Source organism: Cibotium barometz, chromosome 30 (genome assembly GCF_041138505.1).
Source record: "Cibotium barometz isolate CiBa-2024 chromosome 30, ASM4113850v1, whole genome shotgun sequence".
NCBI classification, from domain to species: Eukaryota; Viridiplantae; Streptophyta; class Polypodiopsida; order Cyatheales; family Cibotiaceae; genus Cibotium; species Cibotium barometz.
The window spans coordinates 30,079,354-30,105,360 of record NC_141075.1 but is presented as its reverse complement, the minus strand read 5'-3'; the positions used below and the strand labels follow the sequence as shown (position 1 = coordinate 30,105,360).

Sequence of the window (26,007 nt, the reverse complement as noted above, 5' to 3'; positions counted from 1 at the left end):
CATGTAGAACATGTGGAACAGCCAACAATTCAGCCCCCTTCTGCGGAAGAAGTTGAAGATCTTGTCAGGGAAGAGCAAACAGCCATAGACACAGCCAAGTCGGCGCCAAGATGGTTGTTGAAAACTTTGCAAGATAGCAAACTTGCAGCTTCATTAACAGGTAGAACAAGGGCTAGTTCCAGCCATGCATTGAATATGCATCATGGGGAGTTTGCATTAGCCATGGTTGGTCTCTTTGATTCAGAAGAGCCTTCTTCTTATGAAGAAGCACATGAGAATTACACCATGCTGGATGAAATCTCTTCTATCATGAAGAACAATACTTGGGATCTTGTGGACTTGCCAAAAGGCAAGGATGTCATTGGAACAAAGTGGGTGTACAAAGTCAAAAGAAAGTCTGATGGTACTATTGACAGCTACAAAGCAAGACTTGTGGCTAAAGGCTATTCTCAGAAAAAGGGAATAGATTATGAGGAGACTTTTGCTCCTACTTCGAGAATGACTACAATAAGATCAGTGATTGCATTGGCTGCACATAAAGGATGAAAAGTGCATCAATTGGACATCAAAACTGCATTCTTAAACGGGGATTTACAAGAGGAAGTATACGTAAATCAGTCCATTGGTTTTGTAGTTCCTGGTGAGGAACATAAAGTATGCAGGTTACACAAAGCATTGTATGGGTTAAAGCAAGCTCCAAGAGCTTGGTATGATAAAATGCATGCTCATATAACCAGCCAAGGTTATGTGAATAGTCCAGCTGAAAGCACATTGTATGTGAAGAAAACTGGTGCCGATATTCTCAGTCATCTTGTATGTAGATGACATCCTCATAACAGGGACTAGCAAAGCATAAATTTCAGATTTCAAGGCTGATTTGAAAGCTGAATTTGATATGTCAGATTTGGGGCCTTTACACTACTATCTCGGCATACAGTTTATGCATAGAGATGATGGCATTGTTATGCAGCAAACCAAGTACATAAAAAGTGCTAAAAAGGTTTCACATGGATGAATGTAAGCCAATTTCTACTCCATTAGAACCAAGTGTACGGCTTACTATGCATGATATTGGAGAGCCTTTTGAGGCTGGCATTTACAGCCAGGCAGTGGGAATCGTTTTTTTCTCGGCAGTTCATGCATATCTTGGTTGAGCAAAAAGCAACCCATCGTTGCCACATCTACTTGCAAGGCTGAGTAGAGGGCAGTCTTCACAGCTACAGTAGATTGTGTATGATTGAGGAGATTATTGGCTGATCTTCGTGAGTGTCAGCAGACACCCACCACCATTCTCACTGATAGCTAGAGTGCTATGGCCGTGGCACGAAATTCCGTATTTCATGCATGTTCCAAGCACATCGAGATTCATTATCACTATGTTAGAGAGAGGTTACATGCAGGGGAGATTAGTTTATCTTTGGGCTTACTCTCATATAGAGTGATCTGCTACCTTGTACAGGTTCACACACTCACTATAGGGGGGATTTGTAGACATATGCTCAGTTATGGTAGTGCTACATGTGAACAGGGCTTAACTAAGGACACTTTTTTCCATGTGGTTTTTCCCCTTAGATATCGAGTGTGAAAGGACACTCTATCCATATAACTTTTGTACTTCTATATTATATGGATGTGATTCACATGCAAGGGTTGACTTGCATTTTGTGATCACCACACATTTTGTGTCTAGCTCTCTCTCTCTCTCTCTCTCTCTCTCTTCTGTGTGAGCTTCTTCTCCCTGCATCTAACCCTAATTTGCAAGAAGCATTGCTGTGTGTGAGTGTGTGAGTCCCCCAACTATACACGGTTGATCTTCTTGGTTTCCTCAAGAGGTCCAGATACCATTATTCCCTGACTTTGGTAATCCAAAGATAAAATCCATAACAATACTCTCCCATAGATAACCAGTACTGTAAGTTGTAACTAGGACTAGCATTGTCATCATCTAGAGTCATGGATATTATGTTGAGGGAGGGTGTTGCCCTTGGCTTGCAGTCAACCTAGTTTGACTTTTTTCTTTTTCTTGAGCAAATCTTATGGTCCCTCTCCCCATGCCTTCTTCCACTTGTCTGGTGCCTGGGCAAGGATTCTATCATGTGAAATAGAACTAGGAGGGCCAAATAGATACACCATGACGTCTAAATATTTGGAAAGTACAAGCTTTGGGAATGGGGGATTATCGTGGAATACAAAGGACCACACTCCTAAAATTAGGAGGGTTACTATTTTTCTACATCCTCAATGGAGATTATGTTCGCGTCATTACACTTGTAAGCTAAGCAAATGGGGGGACATGACAAAGCACATTTGGTAAAAGGTCTACTAGTTGGGATATTTTTGGAGATGAAGTTTATGGGGAGAACCATCTCTTAAATTGGGACATGTGGCAAGAAAGTGGATCAAAGTGAAGTAAGTGGCCTCAAGGCTCACACTTGTCACCTCAACTCTCCATTTGTCAGTGTAGCTTTCTCTTTCCCATTCTAGCTCATGAGAGCCCCATATCTATAAATTGGAGCCCTCTCTATTCATTGAGAGGAGGCTCTCTCTTGTTGCAGTGTCTCTTCTACCATGTTGGCTGCTTGCCCTCTATGGAGACCCTACACCCCTTTACAAAAGCCATTGTACCTGTTGTACCAACCATTGTACTTCTTGTACTAGCTCCTATATTGGTTGTACCAGCCCTTGTATTTGATGTGCTGGCTGAAGTGAAGCTTGTACCAGTTGTACCCACCCTTATGGTTCTATTATGGTAGAGATAGAGAGGTATTTATGGTGCTGAATATTTGCATTTTTTCTCTAAGAGTTGGAAGGCCTAGTCAGTGGGGAAGATTAGTACTCTCGAGAGGTATATTGGCTTCTACATACATACTTTATATGTTCATGGGTTCCTGGGCATGAGATGGATAGCCCTATTGTACATTTGTTTATGGTTATGTACATGGATAATCTGGTAAGAACCCCTGTTATGGGTGAGCCTATCGGGTGGCCCATTCCGGCCCTGGTGTAGCGCATATGTGCAAGCGTCTATTTTCAGCTTTCAGTGGATGTTTCTAGTTTCTACGTTTTATGCAAAGTGATCATGGAAATATGTCAAGGCTGTGGTCATGTTTCATGTTTAAATGTTCAGTAAGCATTTGATGGTATCTAAACGTGTGGCAAAGTCCTTAGTCCCCTGGGCAAGAATGCATGTTATGGGTGAGCCTATTGGGTGGCCCATTCCGGCCCTAGTGTAGTGTTATATGTGCAAGCGTCTATTTTCAGCTTTTAGTGGATATTTCTAGTTTCTATGTTTTATGCAAAGTGATTATGGAAATATGTCAAGGCTGTGGTCATATTTCATGTTTAAATGTTAAGTAAGCATTTGATGCTATCTAAAAGTGTGGCAAAGTCCTTAGTCCCCCGGGCAAGTGAGTTACAGCTGGAAACAGATCTACACCAAGGTTTTGGGCTGAGCACTAGCATCTGACAACAACGTTAGGGCTGAAGATCAGAAATCTACATTTTCCATATCATTTTATAGCACTACCATCTGACAACAGCGTTAGGGCTGAAGATCAGAAATCTACATTTTCCATATCATTTTATAACTTGGAGAGTACTATTGTATCTCATTCCCTTGTACATAAATATAAAGTAGTTTAGGTAGTTGTGTGTTGTACATGTGTCTCTGGTATTCACTTGCACATTAGGCACAAGTCTATCACATATAATGTGCAGCAAATGGTGAAGCATAGGTAGAGAAACAAGCTGCTCAAGAAGTGACAAAATCAAGAAACCGTCTTCAGTTCTTATGGATGAATTTTTTGCACTATTGTGAGAAGCAAGTTAAACCACATGCTGAGGTTAGTGTTAATAAGGCAAGACTATCCAATGAAAGGCTTTTGTTCGAGTAAAAGTTGTGATTTCTATTGGCCTCCATACAAAATTATTTAGGGTAAATTAGATGCAGATTGCATGCGCGTGTTTCTAATGATTTGCATGCACTTTTTACTAGTTATTGGTTTTCTTTAGCATTAAAATGGGGATGGTGCAAGTGAGTATTGGTTTTCAGTACGCTACTTTACAACTGTGTTGTTATTGTATATCGTCCTTTTAAGTTTAAACATGGATTTGGGACTTGTTTTGACCTTTGTGATAAAGGCATGGCAAATTTTGATAAATAGAAGATATTTCTCAGAATGAGAAGAGACATTGGTGCTATGAATGCTTTTTCTAATGGGGTTTCAATGTTTCAGGGAACTCTTGAATCACTTGTGATTGGGGAAGTGAGGGTGCGTACTTGCAGGACATCCGCGGACTCACGCAGTAATGATTCAGCAAGGGCTTCCATGTTTCAGGTGCTACTTTATGATGCTGAGGTGGTTTTAAGAAAGAATGCTAGACAGAGCTCAACAAAGGGGCATCGCCATAAAAAACATCCATCTGGTCGTGGGAAATGGATGGTACTTGCTAATATTGCAAAATATGTTACAGTCTCAGTGGTGGAGCTAGTGGTGCAGGTTATACTACCACTGCCTTGATTTGTCTTGACTCTTAAAACTTTTGGATCCCTGCCTTATTTAAGTGTTTTTTTTTTTCAAATTAACATCTTGCTGTAACAGTCCACCCACAGTAGTTTGGCATTGTGAGGCCGTTTCTTAGAGGGCATGTTATTTGACATTAGGTTGAGTTGTGATTATAAGGAAGGCTTTTGATTGGGTATGCTCTTTGGTATTGCTTCATCATGATTGGCTTTATATTGACTCTTGTCAGAGGATTTTACAGAGGGACCTTAGCTTGCACACCTCTCTCTCTCTCTCTCTCTCTCTCTCTCTCTCTCTCTCTCTCTCAAAAAGCATATAGCCATCTTATACCCATTGTTGAGTATAGAAACAAGAAACAAGAAAATTCTATACCCCCCTTGGTAGAATTCAAGCACCATTGGGGGCCCCTTTGCCTGTTTGGGGAAACACACGGCTGAGAGAACCTTGGAGCTACAGACCATGAAATCCGACTGGACAGAGGTGGTTAAAAAACAGAGGTTCCCTCAAGCTATCATGAATGAAACCTTGGAGGAGGAGAGACGCAGGATGGCGAGGGAACTACATGTGCGCGTCCCGGGGTTACCAACAGGGGCCTCTCCCAAGGCCGATGCACTTACCCTCTGCCAGAAACTAGGAGAAAGTGGGACCCCCTTTGCAGATGCGTGGAGAACCGGGAAAGACGTGACACGTGAGAGGCCTCTTCTCATCCCTGCTTCCCTGACACAACCAGTCGACAGGCCTTTCTAGATAGACGGGCTGCCCTCAAGGGCACACAGATATTTATGGGGGATGATTTGACTCCCGCACATCGCACCTGTCGAGAGGCCATGGTGACTGTACAGGAGGCCCGCAAGGTGGGCAAGTGGGCTGTCTACAGAGATGGTAGCATCATCATCACCGAGCGTCGCCCCTATTTCATCATCACCGAGCGTCGCCCCAAATAGGGGCACGGGGTCTATGAGACCACAATCGAGGCTAGCAATATGGAACTGCAACAGCACATTGTGGTCTGACCCAAGAGGGATGAGCGAGATCCTCACAGGTAGGGACATCATCTTCTTCTACACAGAGACACACCAAAGCCCCGAGAGGAGGTGACTACCATACATAGCGGGGTGAGTGGGAGTCAGCCTTCCGGGGTGAGACCTGCACGTCAGGAGGGGCATGAGGCTCGGGAGGCATTGCGGTCCTCTATAGGTCACACCTCAGGCAGAAGGATGAGAACGAACGGTACCTATGGGTGCAGCTACTACTGACTGGAGAGAGAGCTATCCATACTGCAGTATGCTATTTCCCACCGAGCCACTTCCCTTATGCTCAACAACATGGCCAGTCACCTTTCCTACCACTCTACAGCTTTATCATGGAATTCTTTTGCCTGGGTGAAGTTCTCCTATTGGGAGACTTCAATGCCAGGACCGGGAGCTATCAAGTTCCTCTACTTGATTTGGATGACCCAATCAGACTGCAGGAGCTGGATATTCGTCACATGGGCCTCATGAGATCATCACAGGACAGGAATGTGACAGCATTGAGGAGATACCTCTTGGAGTGCAGAGCTGCACATGGTCTCGTTATTTATAACAGGATTCCCTGTTGGCCCTCCTCAGAAGCCTTCACCTACTTTACGCACCGAGGCGGCTCCAGCACTGTGGATTACCAATTGGGATTTCCGGCTTTGGCACGCCTCATCCCCGACTTCTCCAACCCGCCACCCCCTGTCGACGCTGACCACACCTATCTCCACTTCACCCTCATGAGCACGCTACACATCCCGCCCCCCTCCCACCTCTCACTATACCCAAATCCATTTTGATCATGAGCTTGATGGTGTTTACTCAGACCATATTTATCGCCACCTCCAGGATGTGGGCCCTCTTTGCCCCCTTGCCACCCTCTCTTCTCAGTTCACCACTAACCCAGACGGGGACTCGGAGCAATAAACAGACACTTCTGATGCCAAATAAAGATATGAAAACACAGCGGAAATAACCATAAACAATATCAAAACACAACACTGAGCCGGAATGGCCGGCCCCTCGTAGGAACTGTTTTATTCCAATGAATAAACAGATACAGATAAATCAAGGTTCCGGTGCAGTCCTGCACCGGATTTTCCACAAAGCTCCACAAACACTTGCTCAAGAACTAGGCACCAATCAGCACCATAAATCAGTGCAAATCAGCCTCGAACAACAGCCCAGCATGGTATCAAAACCAGCCCTGAAATCTGTGCCAAAGCAGCCTCCTAGAACGGAGTCTCAAATCTGCCCGAGAAACTCTCAAATCTGTCCTTGATTCCTTCAAAAGAACCCCATAAAAGCTCTCAAATCACTGTCCCGACTCCCAGATTCCTCCAAAAACAGCCCATGAACCGATGGCCAGGAGGGAGTGGTGAAGAGAGAGAAGAAGTTGCGTAGCCCGCTGTCCACTATACGACTAGTGCAAGGGGAAGAGTAGAAGCCACCCAGCCTGCTGTCCACTGTACGGCCAGCGCAAGGGGAAGAGAGAGAAGCTGCAGTGCTGCCCACTGTACGGCCAGCTCCCCTTGAGAGGAAAAGAGAGAAAAAAACGTTTTCATTTGCTGCCCCCACCTTTGCTTTTTGCGCATCCTTCACCTCTTGCTTTTAAAAGAGTCGACTAGCCGTTGAAATAGGTGTGCTTTTCCCCTTTTTGCCAAAAGTGACGACCAGTCCCAAAATAGCTGTGTTTTTTTCCATTTTTGGCCAAGAATGACTGAATAGCCAAAAATATCAACTTATGTGCTTTTTCCCAGCTTGTTGGTCAAGACTCCTCTAGGCGCCTCGTTTTGGTTCACATATGCATGTCCAAAAGGTGATAAATCCAGCCACACTTGAATGATGTGTAAACCTGTCGCCTTAAAAATCAAACCAACAAATAAAATCCCTTGTAGTTTAAACTTTGTTGCCATCTTTCAAGTCAAACTTTGCTAGTAAGTGCTCCAGCTTTATTTTGTGGAAAATCCCCATTCGCACCTTGGTTCCGGACAGTGTGTGAAATACTGTTCACGACTAGTGAGAGGACCAAATTGGTGACATCCCCTCCGTCTTATAAGATAGTTGGCCGCAGCTGTATAAGATTGATACCATTGAAATATCCTTCAAATATAGCAAATCCACTGTCCATCAATAGTATTACATAATTCCAGATCCACGATTCGAAGTCAGATATGGGCACAAGAGCCAACTGTATCAAGAAACTATTTCCATATCTTGAGTAAATAACTTTGATAATAATGAGACACAAGCACAAGAGCCAACTATGTTCCAAATATTCATAAATCCATAACCCGCTTTTCTGAATGTTCAGGGATGCTGAATCCTTCCCAAAACCTAAGTATGAAGTGAGCACTAGCGTTGCTAGTCTTGGCTTCATAAGCCATACATGTTAGGTTAGGGTTGCACAGAAATGAGGCACATAGAGATCTACAATAGCAAGAACTCTCAAGAGAGAGAGAGAGAGAGAGAGAGAGAGAGAGAGAGAGAGAGAGAGAGAGAGATGGTGATTGATGCTCACACAAAGAAGGTGAGATACAATTGTGTGGAGCAAGAGGGTTGACTCCACAATATCAAAATACAAATGTGGTGTCCTTTCACACCTAATATCCAAGGGGAAAAACCCAAAGGGAGAAAAGTGCCCTTGGTTAGCTCATGTTGAATGTTCACATGTGGCACTACTCATAGCATATGTGGCATAACTCATAGCATATATGCCAATAAATCCCCCCTTAGTGGCAATGTGAACTTGTACAAGGTCGGCAACAGATCACTCTTTGTAGAAGAGTAAGCCTAAGGCTTTGCGGAAAGCTTCAAACTTCTCTCGAGGCAACGCCTTCGTAAACAGATCTGCAACATTGTCGTGTGTATAGCAGTAAGATAATGAGATCTCCCCTGCATGAATCCTCTCTCTGACATAGTGATAATGAATCTCTATGTGCTTAGTACGTGCATGAAACATTGGGTTTCGTGCCACGGCTATAGCACTCTGACTGTCAGTGAGTATGGTGGTGGGTGTTGGTTGATACTCCCGAAGATCAGTTAGCAATCTCCTCAGCCATGCACAATCTACTGTGGTTGTAAAGGCTGCCCTGTACTCAGCCTCACAGGTAGATGTGGGAACACTGGGCTGCTTTTTGCTCAGCCATGATATGTATGAATGCTCCAAAAAGAAACAATTCCCGCTGGTGGATTGCAGTGTATCATAGTCATCAGCCCCGTCGAAATCACTGTAATCGTGTAACTGCAAGCTGCCCCCCCTGTGATGTACCAACGCTAGATCTAGGGATAGTGGAAGATCTGCTTCACTGCTTGCCAATGCTTTGTACCTAGGTTGTGCATAAATTTGCTACACTGGGAAACCCCAAACTGAATATCTGGGCATGTGTTGCATAAATATATGAGGCAGCCCACTGCTTGGCAGTAAACACTCGTATCAAAAGGCTCTCCAACATCATAGATGCTCAATTTCAGCCTTGGCTCCATTGGAGTAGAGATGGGCTTACAATCTTGAAACCCAAATGTGTGCAACAGCTTTTGAATGTACTTTGATTGGTGTACATAAATCCCAACATCTGTCTGCACAAAGTATATGCTGCCCAAATAATAATGCAACAATCCCAAATCTGTCATCTCAAATGACATTTGCAATTTAGCTTTGAATGCTGAAATTTTATCCATATCATTCCCAGTTAGCAACATGTCATCCACATAAAGAATGAGCATAATCAAAGTGCCATGATCCTCTTTTACATAGAGGGTGCTTTCTGTTGGACTATTTCGAAATCCCTGCGTGGTCAAATTGTCAGATTTGCATGAGCGGAAGCACAAAGTACACGATGGAAGAGAGACAAGGTGAGAGAGAGATAGACGAACAATGCTTGACTCTATTAGCAATGAATAGGTGAGGTTACAATGGTGGATAGGGGTCACTTATATACTCACAAATGGGAATTGCCCGACTTCACAAAGTCTTGGAGGACAAACAAATAAAATGTCAAAAAGACAAAATAAATATTCCCATATGAGATGCAATATTTCTAACACCCCCTATGCAGCTCATAGTGGGCATCAATGAGTAATCGAAGTCGATGAAGATGCAACTATGGACACCCCAGCATGGCCTTTACTAGGTACACCTCGAAAAACACACCAATCAGCTTGTCTCCACAAGAAAATGCCATCTTGAGCTTAAGCTGCCACATAGAACAATAATCTGTAGACACCTCCACGTCCATGATTCTCCATTCAGTGGACTGCAAACACATTATGTCCAAAAACCTCCGAACAATGAACTCGGAACACATCTTGTCCATAGTGTGCTAACAATGAATTGTGAACACATCACGTCCATAGAGTTGTACTGCTTGTGTAACACCTTTTTGTGGCCGCTGACTGAGCTCTACCGCCTACAAGGCCCCCACAATGGTTGCAAAGCTTTGTGTTGCTTTGCCACTTGTGCTTTGCCACGATGTTCTAGTCGCCAATACAACCCACAAGCAGAAACGCAAGCTTGATTTCCCGTTTTTGTGTCCTGGAGTCGCGTCACGCAGGCCGCCTTGCCACCTTGTATGGATGTCACCTTCTCCAACTCTTGCTCTCAACTTCTCCTAGTGCGCTTGAGGATCACTGAGCCAAAAGCTCTGATACCATGTCAGATTTTTTTTTTCCGAGAAAAGATCCTTTCATTAGTTATATAAAAACGCCCGTAGGGCTACAAAAGATCTCTCCTGCTCATAAGAAAAACAGAGCAGTGAATACAGCAAGGCAGCTCGGGACTCTCCCTAGGTGCTGCAAAATACAAGCAGCCGAACAGTATACTGGAAAAAGGTGATCTCTCTGGCCTCAAGGGATGCATAAGGATCATGCCACTCGTACTCCCCAGGGTCCCACTGTAGCCGGGCCAAGGGGCGCGCTGCATATGCCCATATGCGCCAATCCGGGAGCACATTTGCAGGGTCGGGGTCAATATGCCACTTCCGAGAAGCGGCGGCCACTACCCGTATCCTCTGAAAGGTGCACCCTGCATCCAAAGGCGACTCCACCTCCACTCTCTGAAGTCTGCCCTCATCCTGAATCTCATAATAGAGGCATCTGCCATCCTCAGTGCAAGCTCTGACAGCAATCAGGATCTCCAACTGAGTAAAGGCTCCCATCCACCGTGGGGCCACTAGCTCGGAAGGCGTGAACCACTCCTCTGTGAGTGCCTCCTGAATATCATCCCTCATAATCAACCCCCCTCTGAAGTGACTCAGCCTCTCCACCTGGATCTCCTCTGGGAGACTGCAGAAGGCCTGCCAGTCTCCAAAACTACGTGCTGGGCCTGCCGCTAAAGGTCCCCAGGCTAGACGAGGCCGAGAACCCAGCATATGACCCTGCTCTGTGCGAACCGTTGGGCTCCAGATGAGCGGTTGTCTGGCCCGCTCCCCAACACAAGGAGGAGGTCGCTGAGAGAGCCCCGGTCTCAGCAGCTCCCAAGCTCTCAGGATGCTCAACTCGAGAAGATCCAGCAAGACGTAATGTACCACATGGTCGCTAACAGCACCTGATTTGCCACCACCACCCTCCCAGCCAAGGATAGTCGAGCTGTACTCCAATACAAAAGCTTCTTCCGAATGCTCAGAAGAAGCGGGGCAATTTGCTGCTCAGGTGACAAATCTAGTCCAATCTGGCATCCCAAATACCGCACTGCTGTGCTAGGAGGAATCCATCTAAAACCGGGGTCCGGGCTCCATGCCGGAGTGGGAGCACTACTGATCCAAAAGGCCACTGTCTTGCGCCAATTGATCAATGCTCCTGAAGCTGCACTAAAAACCTGGAGCGACTCGAAGAAGATTGGCCTCTTGGCCATGCAAAAATAAGCCCGTGTCGTCTACAAACTCAGCATCGAGCAGGTCCTCCCCCCGGACTGGGAGCTGGAGTCCTCTCAAACCAACCTCCTCTGCTGTCAAATACATGCTCATAGCCTCCGCAAAGAAGAGAAAAAGAAAAGGGGCGAGGGGACACCCCTGACGGTCTGATCTGGTCAGCTCAAAACTCGGCCCCCGTCCTCCTGCAATCAACACCTGGCTACGAGCTGTGGAATACAGAGCCGCCACCCCTTTGATCCATCTTGGCTCAAAGCCCAGGCGAAGCATAGTGCCCTCTAAGAAACCCCAATCAACTCTATCGTATGCCTTCTCAAAATCGAGAAGCATCACGACCAAGTCCTCGCCAAGAAATCTAGCTCGGGCCGTCGCCTCCTAGAAAGTAAAGATGTCGTCAAGGATACTGCGCTCCTTGATGAATCCTGTCTGGGTAGCATGAATCAACTCCCCCAGGAAGGGCTGGATCCTCAAACTCAAGGCCTTTGCTAAGACCTTGTAGACAGTATTGAGGATCGTAATAGGCCTCCAATGCCGAATATCATCTGATACTCCCTCCCCCTTGGGGATAAGAAAGATCAAGCCCTCTGAAAAGCTCTGTGGCATCACCCCAGTGTCCAAAACATACTGAAAGCCCCTGCGGAGGCCTGGCCCCAAAAGGTCCCAATAGCGCATAAAAAAGGCCGGCGTCAGTCCGTCCTCCCCTGGGCAACTATGTCGCGGCAGGACCCTCAAGGCCTCGGCAGGCTCAATCTCTGAAAGAGGCGCGCCAAGAATTGTACACATACGATCTGTGACCCTCCTCTGCACATGGGCCCACACAGTCTGTCTGCAAGCATCTCGATCTTAGTGGCTGGCTCCGCTGAAAGCAGGTCTCTATAGAATGCAGTGGCAATGGCTCTGATCTCCCCGGGCTCAGTAGCTACCGATCCATCCGGTCTACCAAGCTGACAGACTCCTGCTCGAGCATGGCGGGGTCCAGTGATCTCAAAAAACTCCCCAGTCACTCTATCACCAAGCTGCGTCCACTGAGAGGCCTGACGATGATAGTAAAACTCATGTCTCTGCTCCTCTGCCTCTCTAACCTCCTGGCGTGCCTGGCTCAGCTGTGACGCCACCCACTCACATGCAGGCTGCTGCTCCTGAAGGCGCTGTAGCGAAGCAAGGGTGCGTCTCAGCCGATGCTCCCGCTCGCGAATCTCTCCCAGCCGTGTCAAAGCTGCAGCGTGCAAAAAAGAGCTAAGCTCGATGAGTCCCTGGGCACACTGGCCTGCTGCATCCTGGTTAGAGCACTGACTATCATGCCAGATCCTCTCAATGTCCTCAGCGAGACTGGGATCTGTAAGTACCCTCTCTGGGATCCTCAATTGCAAGCTGGGCTCCCGTGTCCTCCTCCAATGTCAAGATAACTGGCGCATGATCTAAAAATGAGGTGCCAGCGAGAATGCCGACGGAGCCCCCTCGCTCCCCTAACCAGTCGCCCACATAAAAGCGATCAATCCGTGGTAGATTAGTCCCTCCCTGCCGTCGATCCGACCGAGAGAAACTAAGACTGTCCTGAGAGCGGGAGAAGGCCCCATGCTGCCATGCATCAGTGATCCTCAGTGACATGCAAAACCAGTCCCAAGCTGCAAGCTCCGTGCCGTGCACTGTAACATGACTGCCTCCCACCCTATCGGCCGGGTCCTCAAGCATGTTGAAGTCTCCCCCGACACACCAATGTGCGGCCTCTGGCAATGCATCTGTAACCTGGGTCCAGAACTCTGCTCTGGCACTAGCATGATTGGGCGCATAGACGTTGAGCACGCCCAATAGCTCATCATGCATCCTCAGAATGACATACTGTGCTCTACCAGGCACAATGATCCCTCGATCCACAATGGCCTGCCGCCATACATCTGCAATGACCATGCATACTGCTCCCTGTCCACCCAAAGGACCAAACCCTGCAAACCAAAAGGTGTCCCATCTACCAGGCATCACCGAACCATATCTCCGGATCCTGCTCTCACCCAAGTGGTGCTCCTGCATCATCAAAATATCAATGCTGCCACCAACCAGGCATCTCTGAAGCTCCTGCCTCAAGCAACCACGATAGCGTATAAAATGTGCTCCGCCAAGGCCCTGTACATTCCATGAGATGATCCTCATGGACGACCTGCTGAGGTGGATGCTGTCTCAGCCGTACGACGGGCCTTCGCAAGCGGCTTGGATGGAGAGTAGTCCCCATCCGAGCGGCTGCGAATCTGTCCACCCGGTGTACTGCAAGAATCACGGATCAGGCGCCAGTGGTTGTGGCCCATGGCGACTGCCTCCCGCTTTGACAGAGCAACCTCGTGTATACATACATATCCAGGGTCGCGTGCTAAGTCTGCCACTATGCGAACGACCAGATGACGAATCCCTGAGGCATCCACACTCCCGGGATCCAAGAAAAAATGAGCCAACTCCCATAGTCGGCCTATCACATCTGTCACCTCCAGATCGCTCACATGATGAGAAAACTCAACTTCCTGAGTCTTCAAAGTTCTAAGAGCGAGCTCTAGAGTCCACTCCCGGTCGCAAGGGCCACATAGAGGGAACCAGAAGGCCACCGCTGAATCAAGTGCCTCGTCCCCGCGGACCGGAGGTATCACTACATGAACTCGGATGGGTGCTGGCTCATGGGGGCCCTCTGCTCCAAAAAGCCGTGTGAAGGCGTTATCAAAAGCCTCCGAGCGCTGTCTAATGCCGAGGCGACTCAGCCGACTGCGGATAGATGATATCCGTGACGACCGAATCGGCATGGTAGGTCTCCTCTGTGGTGCTCGAGCGAGGTCGGTTCTCAGCGCCCTCCGGACTGCAGGTGAACGCCAGGGGACTGCCAGGGCCTCCCGGGAAGGTGAGGCGGGCGGGGGGGGGAGGAGGGGGGGGCGAGGTGGGTGGAGAGGGAGCCGCTGCCGAAACCAGAGCGGGGACGGGAGGAGGCGAAGGTGGAAGCGAGGCGGTGGGAGGGGACGGGGGTGGGCCGGATGACCGACCTGCCTGCAAATGAAGCACTGGTTCGGGAGCCCCGAGAACTCCACTCTCTGATCAATCCATCCCCCCCCCTATCCTAGGTAGCTGAATGACCTTAGGAAGGGAGGAGATGTCAGACACCAGAACTCTGACCGAAGGTAGCCCAGCTGCTCGGGCCACCACTGAAGCTGCTGTGGGGCCAGTCTCTAGTACCGAGCCCACCAATGCTCCTAGCCTAGAGAGGAGCGGAAGATACTCCCGGCGGAGTCGAGGGAAGCAAACTGTAACATGGAAAAGGCGCTCTCCCTGCTCAGCCGCTGCTGGGTCAAAGCCATGCTGCCAAGGTCTGAAGAAAGCCCGAGCACCCCTGATGTCAAGGGAACTCATGGCAAGGACCTTGGCCACGCTCTGGGCGGTCTCGAACTCGATCTGGTAATGTCCATGGCCCAGTAGCTGTACGTCCAGGATCTTGCCCACATCTGCAAGAAGGTGGGCCTGGAGAAGATCCCGGATCTCCCCTCTACTGGGGCGAGTGCCGACTATACGGCAGATGGTGGAATGAGCCTGGAGGCGTTCCACCTCTGCGGTGAGGCTCGCTTCCTCTTCTGGCGAAAGAGAAAGCCTGATGGGGGTGTCCTCAGGAGCGGGCGAGGGGGCTGCGGATGAGTCCCTCTGAGGCGGGGCGGGAGGAGCCTCCATCAGAGTCTGAAGCTATGGCGAAGGCGAGGCGAAAGTGGAGATCCTGCAAGAACCGAGCTGCACACAGAGAGGCGGAAGACGAAGGCCGGAGAAAAAGGAAAAAACCCCCTGGGGATGGAAGTCAGCAAGAAAAGGAAGGGGGGGTTGAAGCGGCGAAGGAGAAGCCCTGGGGGGGGGGGGGGGGGGGACGGGGCGCTGCAGAGGGGAGGTGGGCGCGAAAGAAGGGGGGGGGCGCGAAGGCGAGGAGGGGTGGCGGGCAGTGCAGCGAGGGAGGGGGGCGCAGTAGTGAAGGCAGGTGGGGGGGCAATAGGAGGGGCGGCGGGCAGAGCAGCGAGGGAGGGGGGCGCAGTAGCGAAGGCAGGCGGGGGGGACAAGGGGAGGCGTGAGGAATGAGGGGGGGCGCGAGGGGACGAGCAGGCAGGTAGGCGGGGGGCGCAGGTGTGCAGGTAGCGCGAGCAGGGAGGGGCGGGAGCTTCAGCGAGCCAGTCCCATGATTCACTGCTTTCAATGGGTTCGTGTCAATGGTATCTTCTTATACCATGTCAGATTTGCATTAGCGGAAGCACAAAGTACACGATGGAAGAGAAACGAGAGAGAAAGATAGACGAACAATGCTTGACTCTATTAGCAATGAATAGGTGAGGTTACAATGGTGGACAGGGGTCACGTACATACACCCAAATGGGAATTGCCCGACTCCACAAAGTTTGGAGGACAAACAAATAAAATGGCAAAAAGACAAAATAAATATTCCCATATGAGATGGAATATTTCTAACACAAATAAGTATGTATCTTCTCATACCAAGCTTGGGGAGCTTGTTTGAGACCATAAAGTGCTTTTCGAAGCTTGCATACTTTGTTTTCATGACCATGCATTATAAAACCAATGGGCTGATTTACATACACTTCTTCCTACAAATCCCCATTGAGAAAAGTTGGTTTTATGTCCAACTGATGCACATTCCATCCATGATGGACAACCAATGCAACGACACATCTAATTGATGCCATACTTGATTTGCATTAGCGGAAGCACAAAGTACACGATGGAAGAGATACGAGAGAGAAAGATAGACGAACAATGCTTGACTCTATTAGCAATGAATAGGTGAGGTTACAATGGTGGACAGGGGTCACGTACATACACCCAAATGGGAATTGCCCGACTCCACAAAGTTTGGAGGACAAACAAATAAAATGGCAAAAAGACAAAATAAATATTCCCATATGAGATGGAATATTTCTAACACAAATAAGTATGTATCTTCTCATACCAAGCTTGGGGAGCTTGTTTGAGACCATAAAGTGCTTTTTGAAGCTTGCATACTTTGTTTTCATGACCATGCATTATAAAACCAATGGGCTGATTTACATACACTTCTTCCTACAAATCCCCATTGAGAAAAGTTGGTTTTATGTCCAACTGATGCACATTCCATCCATGATGGACAACCAATGCAACGACACACGTAGGTGCGAAAGTCTCTTATAATCAATGCTCTTTTATTGGGCATATCCTTTGGACGCTAGCTTGGCCTTGTGCCTGTCAATGGTACCATCAGATGTAAACCAATTTTCAGCAAATACAACATCTCTGTTGTCCAAAATCCTTTGTGTGGAAGGATTAAAGAGACGGTAGCCTTTACTGCCACTACTTTACCCCACAAATATGCACTTAGTTGCTTTGTCATCAAGCTTACCTCTCAACTGCCGAGGTACATGTGCATACTATACATTCAAAAACTCGAAAGTGATCAACTTTAGGTTTCCTTTCGTGCCAAGCCTCATATGGCATTATGGTTTTTAATGCTTTGTTAGGGCATCTATTCAACACATGTGTAGCACACATTATTGCTTCCATCCAGAATTTGTGAGGCAAGTCTTTGCCTTTAACCATGCATCTAGCCATTTCCATCAAAGACCTGTTCTTTCTTTCAGCAACACCATTTTGCTGAGGAGAATATGGCATCGTGCATTGATGCTTTATGCCTTTTTTTGCCATAAAAGCTTTGAAAGCAATGGACATGTATTCCCCACGGAGGGTCTGCACTTTGCAACCTGTTTGATTTTCAGCTTGTGCCACACAAGGCTGAAAACATGCAAATACATCAGATTTTGCTTTCAAGGGATACACCCAAGCAAATCTGGAGTAGTCATTGATAAAGGTTACAAAGTATGGATACATTTGAAAAGATGGTGTCCGCATAGGACCACACATCATCGTGCACAAGCTGTAATTTTCGGACAGCCCTTGTTGATCCATCTTTTGGGAATGCATTCTTGTGCATCTTACCCAATATGCACCCTTCACATACATGTTTTGGTGGCAGCTCTACATGAGGCATATCCTATACCATTTTATGCCTTTGCAATAGCATCAAACTGCCATAATTCACATGCCCAAACCTAGCATGCCACAATTTTGCCTCATGCATGGCAGGGTGAGAGTGGTAAGCACATGAGCATCATACTCTCTTGTCAAACCTGTCAAGCTGATATAACCCATGGTACAAATTGCCGGAAGTGACCAATGCATAGCCACCTTCACGGTCTTTGATTGTGCATCTGTCGTCCTCAAAGTTCACTACATATTCTCTTTTAGCAAAAGAGGAGACGGACACCAAGCTCTTCTTAATCCTTGGCACATACAATACATTTGGAAGACATAATTTTGCATTATCTGCTGTTGTGAGGATCACCTAACCAACACCTGAACTGGATAAGAAGAATTGTTTGCACATGTTATCCGCTTGCCTTCAAGGGCAGCCATAAGCTGGAGTCTGCATGGAGCAGGTGGTGAGATGGAGACTGTGCAGACAGGCTGTGCAAAGATGCAGCGGTAGCTACAGGGGGGGAGGGTGCAGATGGCGCCTTGGCAAAGCTGTAGGCGGGAAAAGGGCGCAAAGTTGTCTCGGCGATGGCGACTGGATGGCACAGTGGGAAGCCCTCCAGCAATGGCAATGGAGCTATTGATGAAGAACGCCAGACGGAACGAGCTCGATGAAGACGGTGACTCTGTTGTCGCCGAACGAGGATGTCCGCCAGACAGGTCGATGGGGGCGGGGGTGTGGGCGACGGCGGGAGCTAGGCCGAGTCGGAACTCGACGGAAGTAAGGCCCAAAAAAACTCACAAGTCCGTCGGTTGCCACGTGAGCCTCAAGTGAGGCGGAGCTCAGCTAGGCGCCGCCAAGCCGGAACATAGGCTGTAGAAATGCCGAGCCAACAATATAATCCATATACCTCCGTGTGGGTATTGATTCTTCCCCAAAAACCATGGGTCTTCATGCAATAGAGCTGGTACAGCAAGTACAACTCTCCATTCAGCCGGTACAGCAGGTACAATGGCTGGTACAGCAAGTACAGTAGCTGGTACAGCAGGTACAGTGGCTGGTACAGCCAGTACGGTGGCTGGTACAGCAGGTACAGCAAGTACAAATGTTGGTACAGCAGGTACAATGACTAGTACAGTAGGTATGGTGGCTGGTACAACCGGTACGATGGCTGGTACAGCCGGTATGATGGCTGGTACGGTACGATGGCTGGTACAACAAGTACAAATGCTGGTGCAACAAGTACAATGGCTAGAAATCATAATAAATGATTAAATACCCTTGCCTTCAGTATTTCTTCGTGATGGAAGCCTCCAAAACAGTCCCCAACAGCCGGTATTCTTCATGGGCAGCCTTCAAGAGAGAGAGAAAGAGAGTAGCCATCATTAGGGCAGCCTGTAACGGTGGTAGAGACTAGTGTGCAGCAAGAGAGCCTCCATTAATGAAGAGAGAGGGCTCCAATTTATAGATTTGGAACTCCCATGAGCTAAAATGGCAAGAGAAGGCTACAATGACAAGTGGAGAGCCACACAATAGCTGGAGTGACAAGTGTGAGGCCACTTGTCTCATTTTGATCCACTTTCTGACAATTGTGAGGCCACTTGTCTCACTTTGGTCCACTTTCTTGCCACATGTCCCAATCTAAGAGATGGGTCTTGACTCCTTCCATAATCTTTACCTCTAAAAATATCCCAACTGGTAGACATTCTGTCATAGGCACTTTGCCAACTGTTGGTATCTGCTCAATTCCAGATGTAATGACGCGAACAGAATTTCCATCGGAGTCGGGCCAAAAATAGCAACTCTCCTAAATTTTAGGAGTGTGGTCCTTTGTATTCTAGGATAATCCCCCATTCCCAAAGCTTGTACTTTCCAAATATTTAAACATCTTGGAGTCCACCAGACCCCTTTCAGACTGGGAAATGTCTAAGCTGGTGACATCCTCCCCAACTTCTTAAAAGTTGTCCGCAACTTTAAGCTTCAAGCTATATATTCAAGATATAATCATGTCCCATCGATTGGGCGAGACGAGACAGTCTCAAAAATCCAATATAACTGAAGAATCCATGTCCCAAAGAAATGGGCGAGACTAAATAAGTCTCCATAATACCAATATCAAAATCATGTCCCAAGATAAATGGGCGAGACAAAAAACAGTCCCATAAGTCCAGATATCATAATCATGTCCCAAGTAAATGGGCGAGACAAATCAGTCCCATAAGTCCAGATATCATAATCCATGTCCCAAGTAAATGGGCGAGACAGAATAAGTCTCCTGTCAACAAGACATCGGTCCACATGACCCTTGGCATAGACATAAGTCCCGTCATGTCCACTTTACCACTGCACTCTGTGTTGGTACTTTGAGCACACACCTTGGATGAGAGGTGGGCTCAAGTAACAAGATAAAACAATCACTCGTCGCAGGCATAGATAACCTGGTGTTCCATAAGCATTTCTGCTACACATAGTTTAGAGGCATTTCAGCCACCAATAGTTTATAGGCATTTCGGCCACCAACTCACACTACTCTCTCAAGTGCCCATGTTCCCTTCCATCTGCTCTCTATTGTTCCACCCTCACATGGTAGAAACAATCTTCAAGAGAGCACGTAGGACAAGAGAACACTACACAGGGTATGTTGTGCTTGTCACTACTCTCTCAAGTGCCCATGTTCCCTTCCATCTGCTCTCTATTGTTGCACCCTCACATGATAGAAACAGTCTTCAAGAGAGCACGTAGGACAAGAGAACACTACACAGGGTATGTTGTGCTTGTCACTACCCTTTGAAGTGCCCATGTTCCCTTCCATCTGCTCTCTATTGTTCCACCCTCACATGGTAGAAACAATCTTCAAGAGAGTACGTAGGACAAGAGAACACTACACAGGGTATGTGAACAATGAGTTTCATAAGTCCAATGCATCCCAAATAAAGGAAGCCAAAAAGAATAATCCATCCCAGTAAAAGGGAGCCATAAACATAATCCATAAACCTGAGGATGGATCCAAATCCCTAGAAAAGAAGTCCAGGAATCCAGAGACCTGTATACCATAATCCTTGTATACCATAACTCTTACCACATACTCCGTGCTATCCACACGCCTTGGAGTAGAGGTGGACTTTATCCATAAAAGCATCATATCCATGAGATATCCAAAGATTTCTTCTCTATAAACTCGGATAGATTCGTCCATAGAAATTGCTTGTGAAGTCCAATATCTATATAAATCTCGTCCAAGAAAGAAATCTCCATGGATATAATCCATCCCAAAAAGGGAGCCATGAAAAGAATTCATCCCATTAAAGGGAGCCATAAACAATGTTTCCCTGAAACCATTTCAAGGCAAACAACAACACTTTTCTCCTTGCATAGTTATACAAGGGTTAGTGAACATCAAAAACACTTCATAGTAAATAGCCAAAGCACCAACTTTGCAAACTCAAAGTATACTTAGCTTTTCTTTGCCAGGTTGGTCATGAAGCCAAAAGAAATATCTGGTTACCATATCCTTAAGATATCCTGAGATATATCTCCATATAGCTTGCCTGTAAGCTTGATAATATAATCCACAATATCCATATGGAAAGAGTGCTAAACGTGTGCACGCAAAGCCAACTTCACACTTCCACGATAAAATTTTGTGAATCATAAATCCTTAGATCAACAAGCTGTCTACTGCTCATGCTCTTGCTTCATAAAAGCTATGAAGCGGCTGGCCATGCTTAACAGCAATGATGGTAAGTGTGGTCCCCACTTGAGATCTTTTCTCTTCCTTATTGATAGAAGGAAGCCTCCGCTTCCAAGAAAGCCTATGCTCTGATACCGGCGGGTGCCCAGGGGACTAGGGTCTTTGACACACTTGTTGATACCATCAATGCATATTAAAACACTTAAACATGGCCACAGCCTTAACACATATCCATCATCACTTTGCATAAAACATAAAGCTGGACAAAACATCCACAAATGCTGAAAATGGAGCTTGCACGTGTGACACCTCATAGAAGCCGGAATGGCCGCCCCCCCCCCCCCCCCCCTTGGAGTATTTTATTACCCAAGGAGAATAATATCATGTACAACCTTTGAGGGCCTTACTCTCCCCACGGGAGATGCCGGATTATCCCTATACAAATGCCATAACACAGCCCAACACAAGGCTACCAAGCCGGAACATAGGCTGTAGAAATGCCGAGCCAACAATATAATTTATATCTCCCAAGCTCTCAGGATACTCAAAGCAAATCTGTCCTCCCATCCTCTACTGAGGCCTGTCCTCCTCATCTCTATGAAGATCCAGCGAATCTCTGGTGCCCAAGTATCCCCTGCAGGGGGCGCCCGAGCCTGCAGTCGCTGCAAGAGGAGCTCTTTCCAAGGCTCAGCGCCTGGAAGCAACCCCCGAACAATAAGCTTCCCCAATAAGGCTCTACTCTGATCGACTGGATCTATAATGCCCAAACCGCCCTGAGCCAGCGGAAGTGTAATAACTGCCCATGCAACCTTTGCCCGAGCTGGCTGACCGTCTCGCCCAGACCACAGAAAGTTCCTGATCAGCCTCTGTACCTGGCTGATGCAAGAGCTCGAGAAAATCCAGCAAGACGTAATGTACCACATAGTCGCTAACAGCACCTGATTTGCCACCACCACCCTCCCAGCCAAGGATAGTCGAGCTGTACTCCAATACAATAGCTTCTTCCGAATGCTCAGAAGAAGCGGGGCAATCTGTTGCTCAGGTGACAAATCGAGGCCAATCTGGCATCCCAAATACCGCACTGCTGTGCCGGGAGGAATCCATCTAAAACCGGGGTCCGGACTCCATGCCGGAGTGGGAGCACTACTGATCCAAAAGGCCACTGTCTTGCGCCAATTGATCAATGCTCCCGAAGCTGCACTAAAAACCTGGAGCGACTGCTCTGCCCGAATAAGATTGGCCTCTTGGCCATGCAAAAATAAGCCCGTGTCGTCTGCAAACTCAGCATCAAGCAAATCCTCCCCCCGGACTGGGAGCTGAAGTCCTCTCAAACCAACCTCCTCTGCCGTCAAATACATACTCATAGCCTCCGCAAAGAAGAGAAAAAGGAAAGGGGCGAGAGGACACCCCTGACGGACTGATCTGGTCAGCTCAAAACTCGGCCCCCGACCTCCTGCAATCAGCACCTGGCTGCGAGCTGTGGAATACAAAGCTGCCACCCCTCTGATCCATCCTGGCTCAAAGCCCAGGCGTAGCATAGTGCCCTCTAAGAATCCCCAATCAACTCTATCGTATGCCTTCTCAAAATCGAGAAGCATCACGACCAAGTCCTCGCCAAGAAACCTAGCTCGGGCCGTCGCCTCCCAGAAAGTAAAGATGTTGTCAAGGATACTGCGCTCCTTGACAAATCCTGTCTGAGTAGCATGAATCAACTCCCCCAGGAAGGGCTGGATCCTCAAACTCAAGGCCTTTGCCAAGACCTTGTATACAGTATTGAGGATCGTAATAGGCCTCCAATGCCGAATGTCATCCGATACTCCCTCCCCCTTGGGGATAAGATAGATCAAGCCCTCTGAAAAGCTCTGCGGCATCACCCCAGTGTCCAAAACATGCTGAAAGCCCCTGCGGAGGCCTGGCCCCAAAAGGTCCCAATAGCGCATAAAAAAGGCCGGCGTCAGTCCGTCCTCCCCTGGGCAACTATGTCGCGGCAGGACCCTCAAGGCCTCGGCAAGCTCAATCTCTGATAGAGGCGCACCTAGAACTGTGCGCATATGGTCTGTGACCCTCCTCTGCACATGGGCCCACACAGTCTGTCTGCATACATCTCGATCCTCAGTGGCTGGCTCCGCTGAAAGCAAGTCACGATAAAAAGCAGTGGCAATGGCTCTGATCTCCCCGAGCTCAGTAGCTATCGATCCATCCGGTCTACCAAGCTGGCGAACCCCTGCTCGCGCATGACGGGGTCCAGTGATCTCAAAAAACTCCCCAGTCACTCTATCACCAAGCTGCGTCCACTGAGAGGCCTGACGACGATAGTAAAACTCATGTCTCTGCTCCTCTGCCTCTCTAACCTCCTGGCGTGCCTGGCTCAACTGGGACGCCACCCACTCACATGCAGGCTGCTGCTCCTGAAGGCGCTGTAGCGAAGCAAGGCTGCGTCTCAGCCGTTGCTCCCGCTCGCGAATCTCTCCCAGTCGTGTCAAAGCTGCAGCGTGTAGAAAAGAGCTAAGATCAATGAGTCCCTGGGCACACTGGCCCGCTGCATCCTGGTCAGAGCAGTGACTATCATGCCAGATCCTCTCAATGTCCTCAGCAAGACTGGGGTCTGCAAGTACCCTCTCTGGGATCCTCAACTGCAAGCTGGGCTCCCGTGTCCCCTCCTCCAAAGTCAGTATAACTGGCGCATGATCTGAAAATGAGGTGCCAGCAAGAATGCCGACGGAGCCCCCTCGCTCCCCCAACCAATCGCCCACATAAAAGCGATCAATTCGAGATAGATTAGTCCCTCCCTGCCGGCGATCCGACCGAGAGAAACTAAGACTGTCCTGAGACCGGGAGAAAGCCCCATGCTGCCATGCATCAGTGATCCTCAGTGTCATACAAAACCGGTCCCAAGCTGCAAGCTCCGTGCCGTGCACTGTAACATGACTGCCTCCCACCCTATCTGCCGGGTCCTCAAGCATGTTGAAGTCTCCCCCAACACACCAATGTGCGGCCTCTGGCAATGCATCTGTAACCTGAGTCCAGAACTCTGCTCTGGCACTAGCATGATTGGGCGCATAGATGTTGAGCACACCCAATAGCTCATCATGCATCCTCAGAATGACATACTGTGCTCTACCAGGCACAATGATCCCTCGATCCACAATGGCCTGCCGCCATGCATCTGCAATAACCATGCATACTCCTCCCTGTCCACCCAAAGGACCAAACCCTGCAGACCAGAAAGTGTCCCATCTACCAGGCATCACTGAACCATATCTCCGGATCCTGCTCTCACCCAAGTGGTGCTCCTGCATCATCAGAATGTCAATGCTGCCACCAACCAGGCATCTCTGTAGCTCCTGCCTCAAGCAGCCTCGATAGCGTATAAAGTGTGCTCCGCCAAGGCCCTGTACATTCCATGAGATGATCCTCATGGATGTCCTACTGAGGTGGATGCTGTCTCAGCCGTGCGGCGGGCCTTCGCAAGCGGCTTGGATGGAGAGTAGTCCCCATCCGAACGGCTGCGAGTCTGCCCACCCGGTGTACTGCAAGAATCCCGGATCAGGCGCCAGTGGCTGTGACCCATGGCGACTGCCTCCTGCTCTGACATAGTAACCTCGTGAATACTCACATATCCTGGGTCGCGTGCCAAATCTGCAACTATGCGCACGACCAAATGCCGAATCCCGGATGTATCCACACCCCCGGGATCCAAGACAAAATGAGCCAACTCCCAAAGTCGGCCTAGCACATCTGTAACCTCCAAATCGCTCATGTGATGAGAAAACTCAACTGCCTGAGTCTTCAACGTGCTGAGAGCGAGCTCTAGAGTCCACTCCCGGTCACAAGGTCCACATAGAGGGAACGAGAAGGCCACCGCTGAGTCTAGTGCCTCCTCCCCGCGGGCCGGAGGTATCACTACATGCACTCGGATGGGTGCTGGCTCATGGGGGCCCTCTGCTCCAAAAAGCCGTGTGAAGGTATAATCAAACGCCGCCGAGCGCTGTCGAATGCCGAGGCGACTCAGCCGACTGCGGATAGATGAAATCCGTGAGGCCCTAATCGGCATAGGTCTCCTCTGTGATGCTCGAGCGAGGTCAGTGCTCAGCGCCCTCCGGACTGCAGGTGAGCGCCAGGGAGCTGCCAGGACCTCCCGGGAAGGCGAGGCGGGCGGAGGGGGGGGAGGGGGAGGCGAGGGAGGAGGAGAGGGAGCCGCTGCCGAGACCGGAGCGGGGGCCGGAGGAGGCGATGGTGGGAGCGAGGCGGTGGGAGAGGATGGGTGTGGGGGAGGTGAAGGAGGGGGAGCTGGCATCTCCTGGTCCTCGGTCGCTGCAGGGGTCTCCTCCTGAAGGGGAGAAAATCTGTTCCTCACGGGAACCCAGTGAGGCTGAGACTGTGGCTGCTGCTGCAGCGGTACCTGGGCGTGCTGCTGTGGCTGTCTCCCTCGACGGCGCCCCTGTCCAGGCTGCCACTCCGAGGTCTCTGTGGCCTGAGCAGGTGTCCCTGAGGCAGCCTGCCGAGCCGAATCTGTGGGCGGGCCATCCGTGGCCTGCTGCTGTGGTGAGGGCCGAGGTCTCCTGCGAGGGCAGGCCTTGGCCAAATGACCGACCTGCCTGCAAATGAAGCACTGGTTCGGGAGCCCCGAGAACTCCACTCTCTGATCTATCCACCCCCCCCCTATCCTAGGTAGCTGAATGACCTTAGGAAGGGAAGAGATGTCAGATACCAACACTCTGACCGAAGGTACCCCAGCTGCTCTGGCCACCACTGAAGCTGCTGAGGGGCCCGTCTCAAGAACCGAGCCCACCAATGCTCCGAGCCTGGAGAGGAGCGGAAGATACTCCCGGCGGAGACCAGGGAAACAAACTGTAATATGGAAGAGGCGCTCTCCCTGCTCCGC

General features: G+C 48.9%; 1 protein-coding gene across 3 annotated transcripts in view; it reads left to right on the top strand.

Annotated features, from left to right (window-relative positions):
• The window catches only part of SAB (HYPERSENSITIVE TO PI STARVATION 4), a 126,606-nt gene that overhangs the window by 33,211 nt on the left and 67,388 nt on the right, over nt 1-26,007 (top strand). For all 3 annotated transcript variants that reach the window (XM_086824109.1, XM_086824111.1, XM_086824110.1), the window contains exon 3: nt 4,236-4,499. In XM_086824109.1, coding sequence (XP_086680235.1) covers nt 4,236-4,499 — 264 coding nt within the window. The remainder of the gene's footprint in view (nt 1-4,235; nt 4,500-26,007) is intronic.